We start from the raw sequence: 23,593 nt of genomic DNA, 5'->3' as shown, positions 1-23,593 counted from the left end.
AACCTAGTTATGTCTTCTCAGGGAGGTGGACTAACTACAGAGATGAGAACCTCTCTCATTACTGTAGTGAGTGTCTACACTGAAGTGCTACAAGCAGTAGAGCTGTGCCATGCAGCATTTCCACTGAACACAAAGCCTAAGCAAATATGTAATGCTGCAGTACTTACAAGCACAGAATCTGTATTTGTTTTAGAACTGATTTTTCCAAAAAGATGTATCATAATTAAACGCACAGAGCAGGCAACTGTACATCTAACCAGGAGCTAAAGTACACGTGTAAGCAACTGATCATTTTCAACAGGTGGCACTTACAAGTGCAAAACATTTTCAGCAAAGCTAGTGGTGATATTATGTTTCTAAAACTAATGTAAGTGATGAACTTCAGGTGACCCATCTTAATTGTGCATTTTCACAGCTGGCATTTCTGTTTTGTTTTTTCTGAAATTCAATCTTAACTTAGAATTTCCTGAATGTCTAATGTTTTGGCTTTTAAAAATACAACACTCTTAATTTTTTCTTTAAGTAACTGAGCTTTCCTTTAAAAAACATTTAAGCTGAAATTAAATTATTAAAAAAAAACAAAACAAGGAATTGCTCTATAACAAGAGTCTTGCTTCATTTGGACCTTCACCTCCCTAGATCCTGTGAATGATCAGTAGAAGAGAGTCCCGGAGTTCACCACTTGAGCGCTTTCTAGGAGATACAAGATGGCAATGAGAAAGCATCTTATGATGGAAGGTTTCAGAAATCCCCTCCTTGGAATCCTCTCTGAGTCTGGAGGACACACAAAAAAGGAGTAATATGTTCTCATATGTATGTGTGGATAAGCAGGGGTGGGGAGGTGTCTCTAGACTTGCAAACTGGATAGGTACTCCTGCAGAGATTATGAAGTATGCATGGACTCCTGCAAAGAATGCAATTTCTGTTCTTTACAAGCCCTCTTGCAAGCTCTGCAAGGAATCCTGTGGGCCTTACTTCTGGCTTGACATTTGCTGCTTAGGAATCATGCAGCCTTTACTTATGAGCTAGCTAAACAACACAGGGCACTGACAGAAGCATGTAACAGACCAGGATGCATTGTCCAAAACAAGTACAAGCTGACATGATGTACAGAACATACATTAAAAGTGCTGTTAATAAAATAATAATTCACTATAAAAATTAGTCAAAGGTACTCAGTAGGGACAACATGTTAAACTAAGTCCAGAGTCTGTAGGCCTAGCTGAGTTATGACATTACTAAATAATTAGAAAACACGCAAGTAAGATCACCTTGGTATTTTGGGCCCCCATCTCTCTAAACCCTTTGCCCAATTTGCGTGAACATTGCCATTCAAGTTCTACCCAGGCTTATAAAATGGTAGGCCAGTTCCTTTAGGTTTGATGAAAGTATGCAGATGGAGAGGAACAGCAAAACTGTACTTAGTACAGAGGGGACTACGAGGCTCTCCACAATGCATCCCCCTACTGGATATCAAAGCATCATCATTTATACACAATGAACTGGACATCAATATTTATAAAATACATACAAGAACTGGAATCACTCTCTCTCTTGTCCTCTTTTTGTTTTTTTATATCTTGAACAGACGTTTCCCCTTGCCTAAATTCTTCTTTAGAAGAGTTACTGCCAAGATCTGAAAGTCCCCCTATTGTAACAGGAGAATTGACAGGATAAAGAAAATTAACTCTATATTTCCAAACAATTAAATACTGTGTAATAGAACAAATGAAATATCCATAATACAATAATTTCATTTGCTAGGTAAATTCCAACTAAAAGTATTGAACACTTTACCACATAAAAATTGCCATAGAATGCCAGGACAAGTATAGATTAATTTAATACAACACTGGTGCCACCAAATGTACATAAAAATTCAAATTATGTCAATGAAGTTCAAAATAAGCCAGCCAAAAGCTAAACAAAAAACTTATCAACATTCTATTTCAGTTCATTTGCTTAGAAGACCAAGTGTTAGGTTGTTTTGTGCTCAACCAATCCAAATTCCACTGTACAGTAAAAACCGTTACCTATCTTTTGTAACTGTTGTTCTTCGAGATGGGTTGCTCATGTCCATTCCATTGTAGGTGTGCGGGTGCCCACGTGTGCAGTCGTTGGAGACTTTTGCCTTAGCAGTATCCGTAGGGACAGCCGTGGCATCCCCTGGAGTGCCGTACTCATGGTCTGGTATATCAGGCACCGCCATCCCTGCGCCCTCTCAGTTCCTTCTTGCCGACAACTCCAACAGTGGGGTAGGAGGGTGGGTAATGGAATGGACATGAGCAACACATCTAAGAACAACAGTTACGAAAGGTAGGTAACCATTTTTTCTTTAAGTGCTTGCTCATGTCGATTGCATTGTAGGTGACTCTCAAGCAGAATCCTCAGAGGTGGGTTCGGAGTTCACAGCTTTGCAGATTGGAGCACTGTTCTGCCAAAGCCAGCGTTATTTCGAGCTTGCTGGGTCAGCGCATAATATGAAGCGAACGTGTGGACAGACAACCAAGTCACAGCCCAACAAATTTCCTGGATCAGCACCTGAGCGAGGAAGGCTGCTGAGGAAACTTGTGCCTTAGTTGAGTGAGCCAGCACAACCACTGGCGGGGGCACCTTTGCCAGCTCGTAGCAGTAGAGGATGCAGGACGTGATCCAGGATGAGGGTCTCTGGGCTGACATCGCGCAATCTTTCATCCTGCCAGCAACAGCCACGAACAACTGCACTGACTTACGGAGCGGCTTTGTCCTATGAATGTAGAAGGCCAGCGCCCACCTGACATCCAGGGTATGCAGCCTGGCCTCCTTCTGGCCCCCTGGGTGTTTAGATGGCCCAGGCTGTGTAGGTGAGCAGGAAAAAGAGTGGCAACGCTGACTGAAGCTACTGTCCCTTCTTCTTACAGAACCTTGGCGGGGCTGCCAAGGTCTTGGTGGTGGGGATGGCCGGAAGGGCTTCCGAGCAGGTTGTGGTGTTTGTATGCCAACCAAGGGTGGCCTTCGTATCCTTCACCCCATACAGCCTGGCATCCGTCTGCCTGGAGAAGAGACCAACCCCGTCAAAAGAGAGGTCTTGGATTGAAGTCTGCATCTCCTGCGAGGCCCGCCATTCATAGCCACGAGCTACACGCCTCATCACCACTGCCCACACAACTACCCGAGCCGCAGAGTTCGCTGCATCCTAGGCCATTTGTAGGGAGCACCTGGCTGCTGCCGTGCCTTCCTCAACCAGAGTGCTGAATTCCTGGGCTAACCCCCTGTGTGAGGGACTCCTGGAACTTGCGGAGGGTAACCCACAAATTCAAGTTGTAACTTCCCAGGAGAGCTTGGTGGTTCCACCCGGAATTGTAGGCTGGCAGTCGAATAAATCTCCCAAAGAGATGCGGCCTTTTGGCTTCTTTATTCTTAGGAGTGGAGGAGGTATGGAGCTGTTTGTCCTTTTCGTTGGCCGTGGAGACGACCAACAAGCCTGGGGATGGGTGGGTGTATAAATACTTGAACCCTTTAGCTGGAACAAAGTACTTTTTCTCTGCCCTTTTGGAAGTGGGAGGGATAGACAAGGGGGTTTGCCATAGGGCCTTGGCAATCTTTCAGACTCCTTTGAAGACTGGCAAGGGCAGGCGAGCCGGGGTGGAAGCGGAGAGGACACTGAACAATGAGTCCATCTGCTCGGTCATCTCCTCCATCTCTAAGCCCAGATTGTCTGCCACTCTCCGGAGCAGAGCCTGAGTGCTCCTTAAAATCATTGGGCTGGCTAATCCTGGAAGGGCCCATCGCTGCCTCGTCTGGGGATGATGAGGATGCCCGGGTTACTGGAGGGAGGTCCGTGGCTTCTCCCCCCCCCCCACCCAAGGGAGGAAGGTTTCGGGGTAGGTACTGCTTCCTCAACCCCGGCCTCCAAGCGATCGTCACGCACTGAGCCCGGTGCCATTGGTATCCCCTGTGTCACCGGCACTGCTGGAACAGAGCGCTGTTTCGCCTCGTAGGATCGATGGCGCTCTCTGCTACTCCTCCCGAGGCCGCAGCAGCTGGCTTGCCCTCCTGGGGAGTCTTTGCCACTTCCTGTTACCCCGGCTGCTCCGATGGGACCGGTGGAGGTCTCTGCTCCCTTCGCGCCGGGGAGGCCTGGGCAGGCGCTGGAGCTGATGGGAGCTTGGGTCCCAAACCGCTCTCTTGAGTCGGTGACGGATCTTTTGAGGGGCTCAGAATTTCTGCCGGAGAGGCACGCCCTTGCGGCTCCGGGGTGGCTGGGCGGGCCGAGCCAGGTCCCTTGTCCAAAGGCCCTTGGGCCTTTTTGCCTGGTGCCGGTGAGCCATGCTTCCGGGCCTTCTTAAGCACCGGGGAATTCGAACAGTGCTGGTTGGAGCCTGTTGCTGGGGTGCACTACGCATGGATGCCGAGGTACTCGCTGACTCCTGGCGGCAGGGCTCGGACACCGGGCAAAGGGCCGACTCCACGAGAAGGGCTCAGAGTCTAATATCCAGCTCTTTCTGAGTTCATGGCTGAAAGTGCTTACAACTACGGCACTTCTCCTTGACGTGCAATTCGCCCAAGCACTTGAGACAGCTGCCGTGGGGATCACTAACAGGAATAGACCTGCTACAGTCCATGCAAGGTTTGAACCTAAGGGACCGGGACATGCCCCTCCTGGGGCAGAGTCCCACTAGGGACTCTATCAACTAACTACAACTATCTTACTACAAGAAACAATTACAACCCTAAAGCTGAAGAGCTCTTAACGAAGCAAGAAAATCCGCTAACCACTTGCGTAGTTAGGGAGAGAGGCACTCTGACTAATCACCACGGGTGGTAAGAAGGAACTGAGAGGGCACAGGGACGGCGGCGCCTGATATACCGCGCCATGAGCACGGCACTCCAGGGGGTGCCACAGCCATCCCTACGGATACCGCTAAGGCAAAAGTCTCCGACAACTGCGCATGTGGGAGCGCACACCTACAATGGAATCGACATGAGCAAGCACTCAAGGAATAATAGGTTTTTTTTAAAAAGATGAAATGTAAAAGTCTCCTGGTTTTGTTTTTTTAATAGAAACTGCACTTTTAAAATAATGCAGAATCAACTGAGATTTTCTTTACATGAAAAGTCAGCAATACCCAGTAAAATCATGTGAAAGCCCACAGAGTTACTTGGCAATTCTTGACAGGCATCACTGACCTGAGGATGACTAGTATAGCTTTGGCTGAATGAGTTAAAAAAAACAAACAAACAAGGGATAACATTTCAACACAGTTCTTCTACTCCTAGAAAGCTTGTCTTTCACCAACAGTAGTTGGTCCAATAAAATATATTACCGCACCCATTTTATGTCTCTTATTTATGGAAAGAGATGCCGTATACTAAATATAACAACACACAATGAAAATCTAGTTATTAAAAATAAATCTTAATTTCAATGTGTGCCTTCATCCACAGTTCTTTCATTACAATAATCAGTCCCATAAATGTCAAGGTCATACATCAAATGAAATGAATGTGACAGTTTCAGTAACATAGAGACCCTGAAATACTGGTCCAAGGTAGAGAGCGGGGCCCAGGACATGTTTAAAATGAGGAGACTCACGGACCATCAGGGCTCAAATCAAGTACATCACCCTCTAGGGCCAGAAGCTCTGCGACAGACTTTTCAAAGCAATGGTACTGGACCAGTAACTAATAAGAAAAAAACAGATTCCTGGAAACATTATCCAAGTGCTATGGTTTTCTAACATAACATGCTACTTGCAGAGCTATTGTCTTTTTTACCTAGAGTTATAGGCAGTAACTAATGATTCATGCATTCTGAAGAGTTAAGGTACAGAACTGTAAAATATAACTGCTTTAATGACTCTTCAATACTTAGTTAAAATAACATATTTTATGTTTATATAATCCAAATACTCAGACTGGATTTAACATGTAATTCCCCTCTAATAGGTAATGTATAAAGTTAAAAGCAAACCAATAGTTAATAAGACACCATGTCAGATGAAATAAAGTACAAAGAAAGAATGTATTAGCATAACCTTATATACAATATCTATTATACACACAAATCTATACCACAATTATCAGCAGTGATACTTTGACTAAAAAAAAGTAGGTCACATAATAAAATACATACTGAATTGAGAAGTGTCCTAGTAACATGAATGAAGTAGACAGATAAGCATTTGGCATTTTAAATTGTAAGACAGAAAACAATTTTTTTATTTAAAAATATTAATGCTAATGTAATTTTTATTAAAGAACTAATAATATAGAAGTAATTCAATCCTTTGACAGATTTTTTTTTTTTTAAATACAACTTGCTTACCAACGTAAGCTAATATAAAAATGTATGAATACTCTACCGGAAAGAGCTGCTTGTGGTGTGTTGGCAGGTAGTTTTTTTAAAGCTTTTTTAAACTGCGCTATTCCTAATACAACATTTCTGATCTTCGTCCATAGGAAATAGCCACTTCTATTACTTGAAGGCCAGGTGCTTTCCAAAACAGCCTATTCAATGAATAAAGTCAGATTAAATGATTGTAAGAAGTCCTTGCTTTCTGTTACAGATTTGCTTAAGATATTCAAATGCAAGGATGTTCAAAAAGTGGTTCATTGACTTAAATCAAACTGGTAAGAAATACACTGCATTAATAAAGTAAATCTCAAATGTTAAAAATAAAAATAAAAAAAGCAATTTTCTAACTTATTTCTATATAAATTATTCCTTCAGTAATTTGTGTTTGCTATTTAATTATGTACAATGATAAGAATATATCAGCCTTCCTCCTGTCCTCCCCCAAAACTCTTACCTTATTATAGTAACCATATGTAATAGCATTAGGGTCAACACCTGCTTTTTTCATTTCAAAAAGGACTTTCACTGCAAGCACAGGCTGGCCATACTGCCCACATAGCTGCATAAGCACCCGGTAGCATACCTGAAAACAGACATTTTTAGTGTTTCATTTTATAGAGAATTTACACAAAATTCAAAACAAAACCCCCAGGATTCACTTTTTTACCTCATCAGGGGGATCTATCTTTTTGGTATGCATTTTTCGCAGCACGTCATATGCAGTTCTCAGAGCCCTGACTTTTGAATGGCACACTTTCACATACGCAGGAAGGCAGATAAACCATAGGCCATAGCAGTGACGCAGCAAACACCTGGACCACATCTGAGGAATGGAGGAGTACCTCTTAGCTATCTTATGGGCTGACTTTATTTCCTGTAAAGAGGTATTCAGTTAGTATCTTTAATATACATATTTGATTTTTTAAGAAATGAATCATAAAAGTGAGACCTTGTGTGAGTGCTTTGTGCTCTTTATGGGCAGAAGTCTAGACACACTGAAATTTAAGCCAGAAGCTGGACGATGGACAGGCAGGAGAAGTAGCACCACACAAGGGGCTCAGTTCTTATCTGAGATAAGCAGAGATGTGTCTTGTAGAATCAGCTCTCGTAGACTTAATAGCTGCACACAAAAAAAGCTACTTACTTCTCAAAGACTTTATACTAAAATTACTGAAGCCTTCTGCTTGCATAAACAAATAGACTCTCCTCCATCTCTCTCACACACACGATGAGAATAACTGAGAATGTGATTCAAGGTGGTTAGATAGGTAGGTGTGTGTGTGTCTTGGAAATTACTCAGTTGTCAGCACAGGCCTCCAAGTCAACTCAGTTTTCAATTCAGACAAAATAAATAAAAATATCCTCCTCTATACAAGGGATCCCCAACGTGGTGCCCGCGTCCTGGCCGGCGGTGGAGCATCCGCCGAAATGCGGCCGAATTTCTGTGGCATTTCGGCGGCGACGCCTCTCAATGACGCCGCTTGCTGCTGACAAGTGACGTCATCGAGAGGTGACGCCGCCACGGGCCATCGCCTGGTGCCCGCCAGATGAAAAGGTTGGGGACCACTGCTCTATACAACGATAGAAATGAGGAGGAGGGAAAGAGAAACTATCTTCAGCATTTGTGTAGTGTCATGGAAAGGTAGTCTCATGATTCTAATCAAAAGCATCTGATTTATAATCAAATATTAATATACATTTATGAGACTAATTCATAATACTGACAAATGGTGACAACATTCGAAGTAAAGAAAACAAAAACCAACCAAACAGAAGATCCTAAATCTTATGCTTCTTTCCAAACAAGTTTCAAGCACCCATTATATTTTGTGGATGTTTGCACATTCAAAGGTTAGGTGGATGGAGTATGGCCGGCAGCCACGGCATTTTGCTATGATCTTGTCAGATTTCATAAACTAAGCATAATTAGACTAGGTCTAAATTTGGAAGGAGGCCTCAAAAGACCATTTCGCTGGTTTACCTGGATCCTAGGAAATAGCATTATCAAATTGACATAAGATATTTTTCTGAATCAGCACTGAGCCAAATACCCAGCATGGTCAAAGAGCACCATACAACGAATGGTGACTTCTTTTAAAGGAAATACAGAACTTAAGTTTTGTCCACTTGTGGTTATTATAGATCCTAGGGTGCTTTCTTGCCAGATTACAACTCAGGTATTATATTCTGCCTACTTACAACCCCCAGGCACTTCCACAGTTGTATACCGTATTCTTTACTTACTTTCAAACTACTATGAAGTATTGCCACATACTATTTACATTGTTAGAACAGCATACTCTGCACCAGAGATCTGTATAGTGTGACATTTAATTACTAATACTCCCACAGTAAAGTGCTTTGAAGTACTCAGAGGGAAGATACTGTGAAGTACAGAACCTTATCATAATGTTTTTTTGTTGGTGGTGGGTTTTTTTTTTTGTTTTTTTTAATTTTCTTGTGTCCTTTAGGTTTCCGTCACCAGGAACAAGAGGGAAGGAAACCCTGTTTTCCTACAGTTTCTCGGCAAATTCATAAAAGCCAGCCTGGAATAATTTTAAAATCTCTACATGCTAAATTAGGTGAAAGATCAGAAATGGGTTCCAAAAACGAAAGATTCCTAATACAACGTGAGTTCTTATTAGCAATGTTCTTGAATATTCCAGTTTGATTAATTCTCACTTTCTTAATGATTAAGATCAGGAAACATGGAGACAAAACAGTAATTCCTTTTATTTGACAAGACAACCAAACTTTGTAGAAGAATACTATGAAGGCCAGTGAAAGCACAGATACTTTCAGCTTTTTTACACTCTGGATGCTACTACACTCTGATCTAGCACTTACTGTGATTTTAAGACCAGACCATTGCAGAGGTTTCGTTCTTCAAGATGTCATAGCTTATGATATTGGTGAAAACAGCAAACTGTTTTTTGTTACCAATAATATCAACTAGATCTCTGTGAAAGGAGACTATCCATCAACCAGCTATAAACTGAAAATTTGGAACACAAGGTTATCTTTGGATCCTGTCTATAGGTAGAAGAAAATGGACAGTATTATATAGCAAAGCTAAGAAGGAGGCTGGTCTGTCAAGGCATTTTTAGGACCCCCCCAAAAAAGAGGCAAAAAGACATGGAAATAAAAAGTCAAGGGGCCTGGCACTGTTTTATACCTCAAGAAACCGCATATTGTAGCCAGAAGTGGGAAAGAAACTGGATAAATACAGTAGAGTCAGAATTCTACATTTCCAAGGGTAATGTATTTGTACTGCCAAATGTTAATGATTTTAAAAGACATTTCATTACTACATATACAGAATGTAAATATTCATCTGAAATGTAATTCTCAGCACTTGTCCATTAGAGGAGAAAATAAGCTACTTAAAATACTTGTTTAAGTCAGGGGCACGTCAGATCATAAAAATCAAGACAGTGAACTGAATAGTGATCAAGGGAGCTCTGTAGCAGTAACAATTGCAAGTGCGGACTCATTAAGCAAAAGTTGATTGATCATGTAATCTTATACTCAAAAAGAAATTTTCATTAATTAAATTAAGCACAATGTGTGCATGCCACTGTACTTCCAATGTAGTGCTCATCAGCAATTTGTAAAGCAAGAAACAAGTGACATTAGGTGATTTATCAATATTGTCAAACTGTAAAACCTACTAGACAAGATTTGTTTTTAAAAACTTGTATTACGATTTGAAACGGCCTAGACATTTCTTTTTCAGATGTATCTGAACAAGCCCAGAGAAGAAATGTTGAGCCATCTATAGCAATCAGGCCTACAAGAAACTAGCTGACAGTCATCTAGTTATCTCAGTTATTTATCTTATCACTGGACTTCTCCTTTATGTGGAGTGAAGAGATTTACAGATGGAAGAAAGGGGTGTGTAAGATCACTGGAACTGCAATAAGGGGAAGATAAGTAGCACAGAGAGAAAAAGGGAGGGAAATTTAGTGAGTTTGAACACACACATGTAATTAAAAAACGTGTACCTGTTACCACCCTGATCACCTTGCTTGTAATTCTTTCCCTCAACCTCTCATTGAAGTTTGTGTATTTGTAGACTGTACACTCTTTGGGAGAGGAACTGTATCTTTCTGTGTGCTTGGAAATCATCTACCCACCTGTTGGTGCTATAGCAATCTAAATAATGAATACTAATAGAATGGAGATTGCCCTAAAAAGTTTGCTTGGTGATCTGATTTGATGATACAGGTGGCACAAAACAGAAGGCAGAAAAAATGTCCCCTTCTTAAGTAACTATGAAAGAGGAAGGTGAGAAAGGTCCTTGTGCCCTTAAGTAGAAAAAGAGAATCGTTTAGAGATAACTCCAAGTCTAGCGGTCTCTACAGGAAATTATGAGCTACAACGGGTATATACCATGGGGGAAAAAGGAAATATGGGATTCCTATACTAGTGCCATGTCTCCAGGATGGCTGAAATCCTCTTTACTTTTCAGTGTGGGACTCATCCTTTCAAGAATCATGAGGACATGTCATTGAACAGAAAAGTTTCTGGTACGGCTGTCAAATGATGAAAAAAATAATCACAATTAATTGCAAGATTAAAAAAAAAAGTATTTAAAATCAGAATGCTCTTTTCTTCCCCTGCTGTGAGAGCTATTATCTGACGACATCCACATCAGAGAAGATTTTCAGCCCTAGTGACCACAGGCTTTGAGGAGGGACACATGAATTTCTCCATCGGAAATATTTTCAAGCGTGCCTCCTAGCTTTTTAAGTTGTCTTTGAGAACAATTTAAGTACCTGACACAAAAAGGCATCTGGTGTATCCATCATTAAGAGGCATTACTACCTTGCAGGTGGGACATATTTTGAATCCTGGAGACTTTGGTGAACACATACTGGACTATCTCTGGGGGAAACAAACATTCTCAAGATCATGGAATAAATCAAAAAAGGGGAGGGAAAATGGTAAATCTACACTAATTTTATCACTAACTACTGTTGATAAGGCCACACAGTGAGCAAAGAGGTTTGGAGACTGCAGAGTTTCTACCTGAAGCCATGGGTGATGAGAAGGACCTGAGAGACAGTTAGCATCACCTCGCCATTTATGCCCTGAACTGGGAGCACAGAGACACTCAGGGCTCCCAGTGGACATGGCTGGCCAATAGAATCCAAATTCACACGACAACAGAATATGTGTGTACAAACACGTGAGGAAGAATCATTAATGTTGCCCAAGTTAAGTTTCTTGGTGATGAAAATAATTTTTAGTTGCATCTACACAACCATGGTAACTAAGCGTATTGATGACTAAGCTTGGAAGCAGAAGGTCCTTATAAGCTTTTAAAACTTCTCTAGTAATTTAAATATTTCAAAGTACCTGTTTTGTTCTCCTGAACATTGGGGATGGGCTGTTGGGACTACTGGCTTTTGAAGACAGTTTGTTATTTGGTGTAGTCAGGAACCCCTCAGGTTGGTCAAACAAATCTAGTTTCAGCACAGGAAATCCATTATAGCTATAAAAGAAAAATATGCCATAATCTAACCTTTATAACACAGTTTCAATCAGCAGTGAACATAAGGTCTAAGAATGTCAGTGGATAAAAGCAGTCATACTTTCCTCAGGTAAGAGGAACAAAGTTTTTTTTTTTACTGAAAGTTCTGGATAACTTGCATAAACACACAAGCTCTTAACTTGTTTCATCCACTTACTTAACCAATTTTGATTCTTAAGTAACAGTTTTTCTTTATTAGTATTCCAATAAATTAGCACAAGTCAAATGTATTAGTATTGACTGTACTTAGTAGAAGAAACGTATGTGCTGATTTAGTCTCTAATGAACAAAGCAGAACACAGAGGCCCATAAAAATCAATATATGCACTACAAACCCATCTGAAAGATAAAATTAGATTACTAAAAGTCCATTTTAATCTAGCAATGTAACAAAGATCCCAGTAGAAATAATGTAATTTGACTTGTAATTACTAAATTAACAACATCAGTTTTCACCCAAGGGCCTGATTCTGAGAGATAGAGTGTCTCCTGCAAAGAACTAAGCATCCTTAGCTTGTTCTGAAATCAGTGGGAGCTGACAGATACTATTTTACAAAAGGTCTTCTGTAAATTGCAGACTGCGACCCTGAATGTTCTGTTTTAAAATTTAGATATCAATATTAACAGACAGCATGACTAAGATTAAAATACTTAATGAAGTAATTTGATGTTCACACAAATAAGTCATTAAAGCTTCAATTCAGCTGGCACAGCAGGCTTTTCACATGTAAGCTTTTTTACAAAATGAAAAATTGTGGGATTGGAAAAGTTGTATTCAATAGCTATCACAACACAGCTCTATAAATTGGCTGTAGAAAGGCAACAGGGCACTTTGTTGTTGTTTGCAAGTATTTTATGCTGCTCCCTTGAGTACCTGTACTGCAAAGGGTGCTCTTCGCCATTAGGTAGGTGAGGGATCTCAGGTGGCGTTATGAAAACTGTGTGTTCACTCTTGTAGGACTCATCCAGTTCTATAAGACGTGTTTCACCACTCTTGTCCATATCTACCTGCAGAAATTTAATTACAAGAACAGTGTGTGTCAAAGTTGTCAAATCTTTCTGTTTGCTTAGCGTACACATATTTAAAGAGATGCCAAATTTAAGGCATCTGATCTATCCAAAGTAATGGATGTTGCTCAAACTTTCTGCTCCTTGTTAAACAGGAAGAATTGGACTCAGTTGTAACATTCAATTAGGCAAAACAAACATCGCTGTCTTCCTCAAGAACCAAAAGGAAGCAGAGGTTGCTTAGCAATATTACTGAAAGTTTTTTTTTCCATTCCTTGAGCCACAGAAACATTCTTACAATGAAGTGTGGTTGTTCCATTGGAGAGAAGAGAAGAAGAATAAAAAAAAGAATTTCTACCACATACCAACAGATCATCTTAGCATTATAGTTTGAATCATTTGTGTGCGTCAGCAGCAGTTGCGTTGGAAACTGTAGAATTTCAGATGCTTCTCCAAACAAGCTACTCAATTACTATTTCTCACCTGGGACACATTTTATTAGCCCCACACCAACGTTTAAATTACTTGAATGGCTGTGTGGCTGTGAAACAAACTATTGCGATAAGAACAAGAAGGGGACTGGAATTAAAATTAAAGTCATGCCATATACCTTCATCATGTATGTCAAGTATATGGCAGGCTCCCTTGGCTGTAAGACAATGTACTGGATTTTTACCCTCAGTCTTTTCTCCTTGAAAGACAGTTATTGAACACATACCTAAACTTAGCTTCCAACTGTGTAAGCTTTCAGCTGCTTTTAATAAGCTTATTACACATACTGGATCTGTAGGAGGATATATTCTTTTCCTTTAAATATGCATTTCTCTATGAATACTGCACAAGGAGGATGGTAAATCTACCCACTTCAAGGAGAGACAAAAGCTTCATTAAGTCACTATGGCCTCATTTTCAGGTGCGCTCAGCACCCCCAACTCCCATTAAAGTCAATGGGAGCGACAGATGCTCAGCAGCACCTCTGAAATTCATATAGTTTGCAGTCAGCTGCCCGCTTTTGTAAAGTTCATGGAGATTCATGGACAAAAAGCACAATGCAAGGATTAGAAAGCTCTGTGTAAGACTTTTATTCTCACAACATCCTGGTGAGACAGTAAGTATTATCCCAATTTTAGAGATTGGAAACAGGCATACTGTAGACAGGTTGTCCACAGAATGAAGCAGAGAAAGAACTAGGTCAGGAATAAATGAGTTCCAGGCTCTCAGCCTTATACTCAAACACACTGCTTTTTTATTTCTTTTCTAAAAGTAGAACCTCTTGCTTTGTCTTAAGACCTGCATAGACTATTTGCAGATTGTACAGTGGCAGCATCAACATAAGAGTTACTCCTTCAGAGTATTGTTTGAACTCCCAGAACAAATAATAATTTTAGCTAAGACACTGATTTATATGCACACTGAAACCATTCAATAAAATAAAATGAAATGTAACAGAGTGAACTTGGCATTTGTATAATAATCTCATTTTGAATAAAAGCCCTGTTTAACATTAGACACACAATTAGTCTGCACTGCAATTATATCTGAATGCTGCTCAGCAGCGTTAGTCACTAGAGTACATTCTTGTCTGTCTGCAATTTTCCTTTCTTAAAAAGTTTAACATGGGTCACATGCTTCACTAGGAAGCCGTTAAAGATTTTTTCTGTTAAATTGTGAAGATATCTTGAATGTTTAACATAAATGTTTAATTAAATCAATCCATGGTCTATAAACATGTACAATTATGCTTTCTTTTATTAATTTGTTTTTGGAGAATTATGAAAACTGACCTAAAGCTGGAAAAGCAGATAAGGAGAATTATGCAAAATTACAACACTTTATAAAAATCAAATTTTTCCACACAATAAGTCAGACCTGTTCAGTTTTTTCCCCCCCCCAAAGTATGGATTCTTCAGTCAGACTTTCCTGTGCTTTGCCCCCTAACAAGTAACTATTTTAATAATCTTCAACATTAATTCTGTGGAACAAACAGCAGGTGACCTACTTTACAGGAAATCCTAGACAACAGCATGCATTGCTTATACATCAATGTCCCAGAACAGAATGTTCCAGGTACCTAGCAAGACAACAAGCAGGGCTTATATTTCCAACAATATTAACAGGAACTTTTTGTTACAGTAGACTAAGGCCAAATAATATTAAAAATTGTGGGTTCCAATTTAATCTTTCCTAAACAGATACACACTCTTCTAGCATAATGCAGAAAATAAGAGGTTGACTTTTCAGTCAGGATCAAGCCAATTTTGCGTACCCACTTTTGGACATGGAACTAACTTCATCAGTAAAAGTGGGTTTATAAGTGTTTTGCCTGTACCAAAGCCATAACATGGCAATTGAGTACATGTGCACGATTTTAGGCACTATCAACCGTATGCACTAAAACAGAGATTGGGCTTAAAGTCTGGGGGGTACTTAGGCTAAACAAATTTACTTCTGCAAATGATGCAGTAAACTTTAACCTACCTTGACATGGGAAGCTCAGCATTATGGCTGTAAAACGACCTGCCACTATGAGCTGAATCCAGCAAAGCATTCAGACCTTCTCCAAAAACCTGACCTTAGGGCTTGTCTACATGGGGAACTCAGAAAAATGTATCTAAATTAACTAAAAGTGTGAATTTAAAGTGGATTAGTTAAACCACATTAAATATCTATGTGGACACTCTTATTCAGAAGTAAAGTAGCCCTTAATTCAGTTTAGTTTAATTCACTTTGGAAATGAATTAAGATAAACTGAATTAAGGCTACTTTAATTCTGAATAAGAATGTTCACGTAGGGGCTTAATGCGGTTTAACTAATCCACTTTAAATTAATAATTTGAGTTGTTTTGGATTAAAAAAGAAATTAGAAAAGCAAAGGAAACAGAACATATTTCACTAACAAATAGGATAATGGTTACAGTAGTTATACAAAAATTATCTTTAAAATGTAGCAATTGTTATGAAATGTCTCTATTATGGTCAATAGTTACTAGTCAGTAACCTGCTGAAAGACACCACTCCCAATCCTGGAGAACTCCCACATGCCCTTGACAGAATTATCTTTCCTCTTCTGTGTGTGTTACAGATATGGGAACAGCCTGGCAATAAGAAACTACAGCAGCAGAGTGTATTCCATTAAATGCAGCCTGAAGCCATGATGCTAAATTAATGCTACCCACAAAAATGTCATAAGAAAACTTGATAAAGATTTTTCCAAGTGTATAATCATGTATTGTGCTAGCTGAAGAATTCCATGCAAGATACCAAAGACATTTGATAGCAAGCCTATTAGGAAATATCCACAGGTAAAAGTAGAATATTAATAAAAGAATTAGATGTAAAACAGCTACAACAGGAAGGAGGCTTATGATTTATGGGACCCGTATATAATTGTTGCTGCCTAGGAGTGTAAAGAGTAATGATACAGATAAATGTTTTCTCATTATACATCAAAGGGTCTGTACTAAAACAACTTTTAAAAATTAATAAATTAGAAAAGCTGCAAGTGCTGAGGTAGAATTGATGAAAAGAAATCAACCCAATGTTAGCAAAGATCAAGTGGATCTTATGTTTACTGTATAAACATAAAAAGTAATGAATTGATACTATTCAGTTTCTTATGGTGCTCATATTCAGTTCCAAACAATTATATAAAATATCATACATCCTATGAAAACTAAACTACTATTTAAGGAATGTGGTATTCTGGTGAACTGTAGGAAGAACAACTCCTCCTCAAATTATTAGGAATATCATATTTCTTAATATGGGCCAAAACTTTCAAGATGTCTATGTATGTGCATGTACAAATCACAACCTGCATGCATGCACAGGGCATTGCAGATGCACTTTTGAATACTTGGGCTACCTAGGTATTCACTTTACCTGAATTTCCACTTCAACATCGGTGGAAAGTGACCCTAGAGTAACAGTTACAGTAGAGCACCAGAAAACAGAAGTGGAACAGAAAAGAAAAAGGAGAAATGGAAATAATTTATAATGAAGCTATATCAAGCTTATTACAATTATATACAAACATATTACTCTATCTACAGTACCTGTGGAAGTGAGCAATGGAAAAAGATAAATCGAGTACTACAAACATACTAAAACCACACTTACTTTATTTACACAATCATCAAAAAATGCAAGGCTTGCATCCTTATCACTAACAAAGGAACATTCTTCAATGAAGCGAATAAACATTTGCGTTTTGGTCATTGATGTGTAGAATTTTTGATGTGATCGATCTCGACTTTTTAAGAACCCTACAAAACAAAGTATATGCATGTAAGAACACTTTGAACCAAAGGAAACAGCACGTATTTCACTAACGAATAGGATAATGGTTACAGAATTATACAAAAATTATCTTTAAAAACTAGCAATTGTTATGAAATGTCTCTATTATTGTGTTAACAAATACTATCAACTAGACACCTTTTCAATACTTTTTTTTAAACCTTTGCAGTATTGTTTTGCCAGTGGCATCATATCATTTTTGCCCACTACCATTACATGGTCTTTTCATTTTTTCCATTCAGCACAGTAACATGAAAATGGTTTCTTCTTCTTCGTTATCACTCCAGTGAAAAATAGTTTTTGCATATTTTATTAGCTTATGATTAAAAATCAAGAATATGAACCTTTACCTTGTAGTTCAAAGAGGGAACTTGCATCTGTTGCTGTCTCAGAAGGTGCCTGTGTTATTGGCCTTAGGTACGACCTGTAACCTTTTAATAATGAAGCCATGAAACAAAGAAATGCCTCCTGGATCTCCATATCTAACAAATGCAACTTCTTCCCCGAATTAAAATCATAGTCATTCATTGTTAATTCCATTAATGCATCTTCTCTTGGTCTTTGCTGCACTGTGAACAACAATAGTGTTAAAACACTCCCCTAGATCAAAAAAATTCTCAGTGTTGACCAAAGTTATGATTTCCTTCTTATCTTATTGGGTGATAAGTGAATCCAATATTATAATATTCTATACTGGATATAAATAGAATAGTGAAGTATGATGATTAATTCAGCATGACAGCGCACAAATCACTAGTCTGTGGGTTTTACAAGAGGCAGAGAGACAAACATTTACCTTTTCAGTACAGTTACTATGGCAACAAAGACAGAATTGGTATGGACACTGTTTAGTGACATGCTAATAAAAAGGGTAGTTTATGGAATCTGTTGAAATGTATACAATTAGTTGGCAAAATAAATGAATTTTTAAGAATATGTTAATCACACATGTGGGATGCATATATATTTTAGAATGCCTTCTTTCCCAAAGTGCCAGCAAGAGGTTTATTGACACTATATATACACACACACACAAAACCACTAAAATGCACATGGCAACCATCAGGAGCACAGTACAGTGCACAATGAGGGTAAGGAGAAATGGGGGCACTTTGGTAAAGGAAACTAGCACAAATCCCTACTCTTATGAAAGGCGCTTTTAGGTCTTTAGTGTCCATACAAAGCCATTAGGACCCTGATTCCCAAGGCTTCTCTGCTTTTCTCTCCCCCACTCACACAGAATGGTAACATGCTAATGGTGTCCTTTTGGAACAGAAATATGGTTTCATTATTGTGTTCCACTGTTCCAACACATTATGGTTGCAGCCATAGCCTCCATTAGAAACCATGCTTATATGAATTTAGACTTTGGTGACAATTCAAGAAGGAATCCATTTTATTCTATATTATACAGACTGTATACATATTTTAGAAATTGCTAAGAAAATCCTTTTCTGACTGTAAGTTTATATGTAGCTATTAGGAAACTATATGATCTTCACAATAGTTTAATACATACTGCCATTTATGCAGCATGCTGTTTTTAGTATGTTCTGAACAATAGAAAACATTAACAACTTCTGATATCCTCAATGGTCAAGATTGTTAAAAATGGGTGCCTAAAATTAGGAACTTAATATTATATTTAGGCCCGAAAGTAAGTGGCCTGATTTTCAGAAGTGCTGAGCACCCACCCTAACTTTAGATGCCCATTTTTAAAGATTTTGGCTAAGGTATATTAACTTCTACAACATATTAAACATGCCCGCTTTGGACCAACTCCATCCCCTTCCTATTCTAATCCATGCCTTAACCACTTGCTATCTCTGCCAATGCAATTTAGTCTTGTATGACTTTCAGCCACTTCTGCTTTTTAAGGCCCTCATCCAAAGCCCATTAAAGTCAACTGAAAGACTCCCATTGACTTTAATGGGATTTGGATCTGGTTTTAATTGTCAGGAATTTCAAAATGCTGCTAAGATTTCCCTCTCACTTCATGGAACAGGGACATATTACCTCCATCACATCACCTGGTTTCCTAACAGTCCCAATAAAAAAATTTCCTTCCTGATTTTCAAAACTATGGATTTGATCCATATTATTGCTCTAAACTCATCTCCTGCTTTGGCACATCAGTCCTCTAAAAATGGTAGTTTTCAATCAACATAACATAGCTACCACAGATCCCAGCAGCAAAGCTTTATGCAGTCCCACTCATGGCCCTTGGAACTGGCTGCGTGGGAGAAGAGTGGCAACAGTGTACACTGGATTTCAGCTATTCTAGTTTCATCACCACCACCAGCCTCACAACAGCAGCCCTAGCATAACGCTCAGGCTGCCCTGTCTACACCAGGGGCTGGACAGCTACCCCAGGAATACAAAAACATTTAAATGTCGCAGTAAAACTATGCACAGGAATGGCACAATGGAGAATCAAGATGGTAAGCACTATGAGCTTGTGTGCCCCAAACTACCTCAACTGTCAGATAAAGGCATGAGGACAATTGGGTGGTCTGTAATGCGCAATCTGTCAAGAGCTTTATAGGTCTTGGCCTACTTTTTGCTCGTCTGTCCCCGCTCCTCATGACTCTTCACTTAAGAGATGTCCTTTCCCTAGTGCTTCATCTCTATGGACGTTTCCCCACCCCAAAAGCCAGTTACAGTAGAACCTCAAAGATACGAACACCAGAGTTATGGACTGAATGGTCAACCGGACACCTTGTGAAACTGGAAGCAACTTGATAGCAACAGAGACCCCACCCCAAAAGCAAATACTGTACTGTGCCTCTATTGCATCTTAAAGGTAGGCACATCTGGGCTGCCTGTCCCCACCCCACCTACACGCACAGGGCAGCCACTTACAGCAAGACGCTGGAACTGCCAGCCCAAGGCAGCCGGAGCCAGCCAGGAGTAGGAACAGCACTGGTCTGCACCGCTTTCACCCCTTCCGCCCATCCCCCGCCAGGAAGGGGATGGGCTGTTTTTAAGCCCTCCCCCCAAATCTCCCAGGAGGGGGACATGCTGTTTTCTCTCTCTCTCTCTCTCTCTCTCCCTCCCATCACCCCTTCCCGGGGAAGAGTCTTGCAAACTCATGTCGGCACTGAATAGGGAGCTCAACTACTGCTGAAACCTGGCTTGGAGCGTCAGCTGCTGGATCCAGAGCCTGAACTGTGCTTTGTTCAGAGTTATGAACATTTCATAGTTACCTCCATTCCGAGGGGTCTGGAAGTCTGAGGTTTTACTGTGATTATTTCTAATCTTTAAGTTTATGCAAAACTTCTCCTTTTTGTAAGACATTTTGTGATATTTATCATGACGGATGCCTTCAGAAAACTGTACTGTAACTAAAATCTACCAATCTGTTAACATTAGCTACAATGCACCACGGTTAGTGAAAATCTTGTTTTATACTTCCCCCACTCACATTCTGCCAGTTGTTGATATAAGTTATTTAAAGTGTTCATTAGATTTTTGCAAGGTTTCTTTGGTAAGGTCTTCCATGAAGTAGTTTTCTTATCTCCAGTTCTAGAAAGGGAAGAAGAAAAGTATTAATGTTCAGAGACCATCTTTTTGTTCTCTGTTTGTACAGCAACTAGCTCAATAGGGTCTGGTCCATGACTAGGTGCTACGGGAATACAAATAAATAAAATAAATAAATAAATGAAGATAATAACAGAAAATATATTTCTACACAGGGTCATATCCAGAAGGACATAATCCTAGATGTATAAATAAAAATGGATGTGCATTCACAATTCACTATATGAAGAACGGTCTTTTGAGCAAGGGAGGGAAAAGTAAGCATTTAATTTATGGTATGGAGATGTTATCACGTAGTCATCCAACTGGTTATCCACACGTTCTGATCATGACTACGCAGCCAAACCCAAGAGTGATGAGAAAAATTATGAATTAAAAAGATAGAAATAGTAATGCATTTAGAGCATATGAAAACAGAGTATTAGTAACAATACCTAATGCCAACCATAAGTGTGGGCAGAGATTAAATATATTTTCAAAGAAATTTCCACTGGGGCACCTCAATATTCTTGTTATTTTACTCCTGGGTCATTGTAGTACAGACTGCCAATGATGCACAGTAGGGCTTAAACATTTTACTTCAAAAGATCTAGCTCAAGGACTGTGCCCACAAACCACGGCAAAAAAACAAACGAATGAAAAATCCTTGATTGCCATGCCCCATTGGTAGCCACAACCTTTGCAGTTTAAAGAGGTAAAAAGGTTGCATACTATTTATTGTGCTCTGTATTTATCAACTTTCTATTTCATAAAGTTTAAAAATGGTTTTGCTGCACAGAACAGGAATGGTTTAAATATTATGAAATATAGCAACTATATATGGTATTTTCTAAATTATGGTGACTTAGATTTGGAAGGTGGAAATTACTGGAATTATGCGATGACTGGAATTACGCAATGACCTGGATAAATTAATACATGAGGGGAAAGCCACTTTACTGGAGAGTTGAGGTAGATGTGACCGCAGATAACATACTGTTGAGGTGATATAAAAGTTGCACTGTTTCACTGTCAACTGAGGGCAGTGGCAAGTCTTTTAGACCATATCAAAGACACAAAACCACAAAAATCTCAACCATTCGTCCATCAGCTTTTTGCAAAAACAGTTTATGTACATGATATCCACAGACTTCACATGCTCAAAAAAATGCATCTGAAACTAGTAATTGCCAGGAGAAGCATGAAGACAGCAATACTGGGAAGCAGAAGATAAGAAGGTGAATCAACAAGTCTGAAAATAAAGAAAACTTAAAATATTAACATAAAAAGACAGCAGTGGTAAAGAAATGCTGCTTTCTATGGAACCCTTCCTTCCCCCCAAAAAAGGAAAGAAAAAAACCCACAACAAAAAACAGATCATCACAGTCCATTCTCAATTGACTGCCAAAAATGCAGAGTAGAGGAGAGTTGTACAAAATATCTGAGATCAGCATAGGTGCCTTAACACAATCTTTATTCACAAAGATTTTTTTTTTAAATTGTGGCAATAAATGTGCACTCAAAAATTAGACAAAATTAGACAGATAACCATTCCATAATTATTAATCATAAATTAAAAACAAAGAAAGGTTAATGAACTCACCAGCTTCTTTAATTAAAAAATGAGAATGATACAGACAAGAAAAGCTATCAGTCGGACAACATTAAAATAAACTTGAATCAGACTTTTGGTCTAAAAAAAGAAAGACCATTCTTAAAACGTATGGGTGATACGGGGGGAGGGATAGCTCAGTGGTTTGAGCACTGGCCTGCTAAACCCAGGGTTGTGAGTTCAATCCTTGAGGAGGCCACTTAAGGATCTGGGGCAAAAATTGGTCCTGCTAGTGAAGGCAGGGGGCTGGACTCAATAACCTTTCAAGGTCCCTTCCAGCTCTAGGAGATTGGTATATCTCCAATTATTACCTATTACCTTTAGCTACATATATATTTAACTGATCTTGACGAATACTGCTTCCTTCTGATTTTTGTTGCCTTAAAACTTTTATATTATATAAAGTTATATAAAATTTTATTAAGTACACAATAGTTCCAAAGGTCTTTTTAGAATAACTTTAGTATTAGTTTGTTTTAATGATGATTTAGTTGGGGATTGGTCCTGCTTTGAGCAGGGGGTTGGACTAGATGACCTCCTGAGATCCCTTCCAACACTGATATTCTATTATTCTAATTCTGAATCATTTTATTCAAATTCTATCCTTAGGATAATATTGCTCAAATAGAGTGTCTCATCTTTATGGGTTATCCCAGAGCAGTGTACCAAGTTTAATTTTTTCAGTGTAAAAGTTCTCACTGCTGGATAATATGTGGACACTATGTGGACGCTTGATTTATACACAAAAAGATACACAGACCTATTTTTTGTTTCAGCAACATCCAAATTATCTCTCTAGCCTGTCTGGGCCCCATTTAGCCTTCAAATGTCTAGAACAGGAGTCGGCAACCTTTCAGAAGTGGTATGCCAAGTCTTCATTTATTCTAATTTAAGGTTTCGCGTGCCAGTAATACAGTTTAATGTTTTTAGAAGGTGGAACAAATTGTTTAGCATATGTAGTTAGCATATATTCTAAGGGACCATTCAAGGCAAACTGGTCCATTAAGACCTTTGCAGTTGTAAGAAAAAAGAAGGGGTTAGTGCATTACAGATTGCTGTAATAAGCCATAAATCCAGCATCTGTTCAGTCCATAATTTTTAGGGTGTAGCAGAGTTCTGAATTTAACTACTTATGCTATATATAGACAGACAGACAGATAACACCTAGCGATGATGGTAAATGAGGACTCTGCCTCCTTTCTGCTGGATTGGACAGAAATATCAATCAGCTGTTCCTTCTGGCCAGAGAAGCAGATCCATCATAGAAGAAATAGTGTTAAGA

General features: G+C 39.3%; 1 protein-coding gene across 1 annotated transcript in view; it reads right to left on the bottom strand.

Annotated features, from left to right (window-relative positions):
* The window catches only part of DENND4A (DENN domain containing 4A), an 86,345-nt gene that overhangs the window by 23,307 nt on the left and 39,445 nt on the right, over positions 1-23,593 (bottom strand). The window contains exons 12-20 of the mRNA XM_044979302.1: positions 20,605-20,705; positions 17,531-17,749; positions 17,001-17,146; positions 12,748-12,881; positions 11,699-11,834; positions 7,005-7,211; positions 6,792-6,920; positions 6,345-6,489; positions 1,532-1,648 (exon numbers count right to left, since the gene is read on the bottom strand). Of these exons, the coding sequence (XP_044835237.1) occupies positions 1,532-1,648; positions 6,345-6,489; positions 6,792-6,920; positions 7,005-7,211; positions 11,699-11,834; positions 12,748-12,881; positions 17,001-17,146; positions 17,531-17,749; positions 20,605-20,705 (1,334 nt within the window). The remainder of the gene's footprint in view (positions 1-1,531; positions 1,649-6,344; positions 6,490-6,791; positions 6,921-7,004; positions 7,212-11,698; positions 11,835-12,747; positions 12,882-17,000; positions 17,147-17,530; positions 17,750-20,604; positions 20,706-23,593) is intronic.

The sequence above is a fragment of the Mauremys mutica genome, chromosome 11, assembly GCF_020497125.1.
Source record: "Mauremys mutica isolate MM-2020 ecotype Southern chromosome 11, ASM2049712v1, whole genome shotgun sequence".
Classification (NCBI taxonomy): domain Eukaryota; kingdom Metazoa; phylum Chordata; order Testudines; family Geoemydidae; genus Mauremys; species Mauremys mutica.
The sequence above is the reverse complement of the archived record's forward strand: the minus strand, read 5'-3'. Positions and strand labels throughout refer to the sequence as shown.